Genomic DNA, 5381 nt, shown 5'->3' with positions numbered 1-5381 from the left:
GTACATAATTAGATTAAAACGATAATAGAAACGCAAACGGAAAATGATAAGAAATAAAAAACGATAATAAACACAATATATTATTGTGAGGTAATAAAAATAATACATAAATTGTTCTAGAATTAAAAAAAAGGTATATCCTATTGTGTATGCCTAATCCTCATCCTGGCCCCTCCTCTGCCTCTTGTATCCCACCGCACTCACTGTCTCCCTAACCATCCTCTCTATGGTGGGCACCGCCTCAGGAAGCCCCTCTTAATGAGATCAGTGACTTAGTCATCTTGGGTTTGATGGTTATCCAAGATCTCCTCATGAGCTGGCCTAGGTGAACGTCCAGGAGCATCTGGTGTCATGATAGTTTGTGACACTATGTAGAACCATGTCACGTATCCCTATACACAATGCCAACAGCTGGATGCCTGCATCATCCGATACTCCTCTGGCACCATATGATTCTCTTAATCCTTAAAGATGTCATCGAGATATCGGCGGGCAATGGTGACGATAGAAGACTGAAATGGATATCTAGGTATGGTCTGCACATAGCCAAACTGTCGCATGCATCGCTCTGGTAGATACCTAACCATAGTGTTGGTCCCACATGCCAACTACCAGGAGTACAATGAGATGGAGTCGAATGAAATATTCTCCATGTGATCCTAAAATGACATCCATAAAATTTCATCATGAACAGTCCAATTAAGATAAACCCGGAACGACAACACGACATGATTCCCTCTGTGAGGGATATACATGGAAGCTCTCGACATTTTCTCACTATACTGCTGACCAAGTTCAAAACCATGAATGCGGTGGAAGTGAGAAATGATCCATCCATGCAAAACGAATATGAGTCATGTAAGAAAAAATTATTAATAGTAAATTAAATTTAGTAGTTGGAATGAAAGGTACCGACATCACTATAGTAGAGCTTGTCAGCCGCCTGGTCCTCTAATCAGAGGCTTCATTAAGCTTTTGGTATAGGTATACCAAACAACCGTCCCCCTAGTTCCACTTCTTCACTGTATCCAAATCCATGAAGTACCAGAGGTATGTTACATCCACATGATTTTCACTTTTGTCTATAAAAAGGGACGTCTTAACCAAGAACATGAAGTTACACCTCAAAGCACACTGACGATGATACTGAACAAAGAAGTCATTACCCTCAGTCTCGAAATCAGCTGCCGCATCAAGGTGATCATGATAATGGTCCTTCAGGAATGAGAGCTTGGCATGAGCCCCATTAGTTGAGAAACACTGCTCAAATGCCTTTTTCGGTTGAGCTCCCAAATAGTCAACCTTCCATCTAATGGCGACATCACGAGTGATCAGAGAGTGGTTAACTAACCTCCCTATGATAGGAAGGTGTAGCAGGAAGGCGACATCATCAAGTGTGATCGTCATCTCCCCAATAGGAAAGTAGAAAAATGACGTCTCCTTGTGTCATCTCTCGACACATGCCCCCTGCATGCTGTGGCTGATAGTGTTATAATCGAAACAACAAAGTCCGGCAAGTCCGGAGCAAAAAATGGCCTCCCTGGACCAATCTGCATCAGGATGACACACATCAAATATTTTCCGCGTGTGGTTCACGGGCTTTAGTGGCAGTCATTCCTGTAAAAATAAATATTATTATCAATTTTAACATATTTGTGCGTAATCATTTAAATGAAAAAGTGTAATGAGAAATATACCTTTTCATCCCAAACATGTCGAGCGACATGATTACAGTAATAGATCAAGAGGGAGGTGTAAGAGGGCCCTCCTAGATACACCGGGTTAATCTGCACGGGTTCCGAAACATGAACCTCCTCGGATTCCAAAACATGAATCTCATTAGGTTCCTCCTCATTATCCCTAGATAAGGACGTGCGTGACAGGCGACTCATCGGAGCAGAAGTAGATGTTCCTTCTACTTCCTCCTGCGGTACCCGTCTGCATCCTCGAACCCTTATAGATTGGTCAACGCTCCCACGTTGAGCGGAAGCAATTTGGCTTGGTCTGCTGAGTCTCAATCTGTTCGAATACTCAGTCATTTTTTTGGGAAAAAATAATCACTACTATGGGAAGGAGCAAGAACCGGTTTGAAAAAATTAAAAAAAAAACTCAGACATAATTTCGAAAGTTCATATCCAAAACTCATCAGAGGTGTTTTCGAATATGCACTTCCGAAAACACATGCGACACCATTTTTGAAGCTTCAACCTAAATCACCCAAAACTGCAATGTTTACACAATTTATGAACCAAACAACCACATTTTACAAGTTACACTTCAAGCTATTAAATTTAAATGATTCTAAACAACTTTTTCTACACATGCAAACTAGAACAAGGAATTATTAGAAACTTACTCAAATTTGGAGCTTTTAGAGTTGTTGAAATGTGTTGAAATAAGGAGTTGAAATGAGTTGCAATTAGTGGAAATGAGTAAAAATTAGTTGAAATGAGTTTTAAAAAGTAGATATTTTGGGGTTTTGGGGGTGTTTGAGTGGTTGAGTTTGACAATAAAATAGAATGAGGGGTTTCTATCGTGGATTTAATGTATAAACCATCTTTGGAGATGTATCTTCGAAAAGTCCTAATACTTAGAGAACGTGAATTTATTCGGAAATGAATCTCCGAATATCTCTGATATTGACAAAAAAGGTATTTCAAATATGTATTTCCGAAAACACTCGTAAAAATTAAATTGTGGTGCGTTCGAAAATGCATTTACAAATTCAAATGATAAAAAAATTATTAGATGTAAAAAAAAATTCCAAAAATAAACTCATAACAAATTAAGCCAAGAAGCCGGAAATTGACCAATAATATATTTTTTAAAAAAAGTTATTAAAATAAAATATTTGTACATTTATTTACATTTAGTAATCAATGATATAAAATGGGAAATATAAACAAATTTATTGATTGTCGATTTCATCCGTCCAAAAAGATAGGTTCATGAGGTTAAAGGTAGTGCACTGACATTGTAAAAAAGTTTTACACTGTCATCCAATAGAAACAAATCGTTTTGCCATGTCATATAAGTTTTTTTAAAATTACAGTCTGATTTGTCCTGATTCATGGTCGTGATTGATTGACAGTGTAAAACTTTTTTACACTGTCAGTGCATCACCCATTTTCTCTAGGTTCATTCATATAAACAAATTTAAATAACATTGATTAATTTGCTTTTATTAATAATAATTACATATTTATGTTGTTGGTCAAAAAATAAATCACAAATTACTATATATATAAAAATATATAAAACAATAATGATCGCATTAATCCAAGCTAGCTGTGTCAACCTACACTACACAAGTGCGTCCCATTTCCCACTTCACGTTCACTTTCTCACAACTCACGAAACTTCCAACTTTCCGCTACATTACGCTTGTAACCTATTTTTGGGTTCTTTATGGGTCCCACTAGCCACATCATCTTAAAATAATTTTTATAATTTTTATTTTAATTGTATAATTCTAAAAAGTTATTATTGGGCCCACAACTTTACCTCATAAACTAATTTGATTGGGTACCACAATTTTTTCATAGTTGCATTGCAATGCAATGGTACTATGATGTGGCATGTCTAGGTGGAGAACTTATTAGAAGGAACTACCATTGGAGATGGTCTTACCTTCCCAAATTTACACACAATCCACGTGTCACACATCCGTATCCCCATTATAAGATTTCAATCCAATCACAACCCTCCATTTCATCCCCGCATTGAATTGTCCTCTTTTATAAACCCTCATATCATATCTTTTCATTCTGTCTTATCTCTCCTTTTTCAGATCCACACTTCATTTCCGTTCAAACCGTTTCTCACGCATTTTCCACAACCGCCATTTCAACTCAATTTCAGATCCAACTTCGATTCAAGATTCAAAATTCAAATTCACTATTTCTCAATGGAGACGAAGATGAAGAATCACGCAATTGCAGGATTATCGGTTCTTCTCTGTTTCTCCTTATTAGTCAACATCGCTTCATCTGCCGATTCGCCGGCTCCGACTCCGGCTCCGCATTCATCGGTAAAATCTCCTTCTCCTACTCCTTCTCCGATAAGTTCACCGCCAGCTCCAACTCCAGCTCCGGCTTCGTCTCCTCATCCCGATTCGCCTCCAGCACCTTCACCTGAGAACTCTCCTTCTTCCTCTCCTTCTCCAACTCCATCTCCAGATCAAGCGGCTGATTCCGAAAAAATCCACACCGGCGTTGGAGATGCTGACGATAAATCCTCCGGAGGAATGAGTTCCGGTAAGAAAGCAGGGATAGCGGTTGGAGTGATTGCAAGTGTATGCGTGGTTGGATTGGGAGCGATGGTGTACAAGAAGCGCCGGCAAAATATACAGAGATCTGAATATGGATACACAGCGAGGAGAGAACTTCTATAGACTTCGATTTGAATCTGAGTTGTTTCTATTTAGCATTCGTTGATATACTATGATAGCTTATTTTCTCCTCAATTTGATTATTATTGATTGTATGCAATAATCTCTTAATGATTGGGACTGGATTTTAGCATTTGATACTGTTACCATTTAAAGAATTGCAATTTTTTCGGTTCTTGGTTGTACTATCGTGAAATTTTATTTTCCAGCCTTGAAGTTTAATTACTCTGTCTGATAATCGGTCCTGTGTAGTTTTGTATTTTAATTTTACGGTTGTAAATGTTTAAAAATGATTCTATTAACCTCAAAGGGTTGGCTCAAGTGGCAAATGAGCTTTCTCCAAAAAAGGACGGAATCGGCTAGTACCCGGGTTCGATCCCGGCTGGAGTCAAAAACGCCCTGGGGCCACGGTGCCGTCGCCTCCGAGCCCGGGTCCGGATTAGTCACGTGGGGCCCCTTTCCCCCGCGGATACCGGTCGGTTAACACCAAAAAAAAAAAGTTCATAAAATAGATATATAACATTGATATCTATGAGTAATACTATTTGGTTTTTGGATGAGTCAAAAAGAGGTGTATAATTTTTTTTTGAAAAGCCAATTAACTTAAAAATAACAAACAGGGCATAAGTCATGCCATTACAAAAGAGGTGTATAATTAATTTTGGGAGATTTTAAGACTTTTATTTAGAGAAAAGTAGAATTGATTATCTCCAAAATTAATTTTATTTGAAGTTAGAATTTGCAATTTTTGCTTTCATAATTGATTCTGAATAATTTTTACACTTAAATTTCTTATTCAATTCACTTTTACATAAAAGTATTCAAACATACATCACTTTTGCTAAACTATATTTTAATAAAATCAATTATACCAGATTCAATACTACTAGAATCAATGTTAGAATCAATTATGTCTTCCCCAATTCAAACACACCCTTAATATAGGTTGTGTTTAAAAGTCTTGATTATAAAAAAAGTATGTTTAGTAGTT

The 5381-nt window shown here is 37.3% G+C and overlaps 1 protein-coding gene across 1 annotated transcript; it reads left to right on the top strand.

Moving 5' to 3' along the window:
- The first annotated feature begins 3764 nt into the window (after nt 1–3764).
- LOC131630827 (classical arabinogalactan protein 4-like) lies at nt 3765–4575 on the top strand. Its single transcript, XM_058901571.1, has one exon. The coding sequence runs from the start codon at nt 3908–3910 to the stop codon at nt 4391–4393; it is 486 nt and encodes a 161-aa protein (XP_058757554.1). The 5' UTR covers nt 3765–3907; the 3' UTR covers nt 4394–4575.
- Nucleotides 4576–5381: the final 806 nt, after the last annotated feature.

The sequence above is a fragment of the Vicia villosa genome, unplaced genomic scaffold, assembly GCF_029867415.1.
Source record: "Vicia villosa cultivar HV-30 ecotype Madison, WI unplaced genomic scaffold, Vvil1.0 ctg.000742F_1_1, whole genome shotgun sequence".
Classification (NCBI taxonomy): domain Eukaryota; kingdom Viridiplantae; phylum Streptophyta; class Magnoliopsida; order Fabales; family Fabaceae; genus Vicia; species Vicia villosa.
The sequence above is the reverse complement of the archived record's forward strand: the minus strand, read 5'-3'. Positions and strand labels throughout refer to the sequence as shown.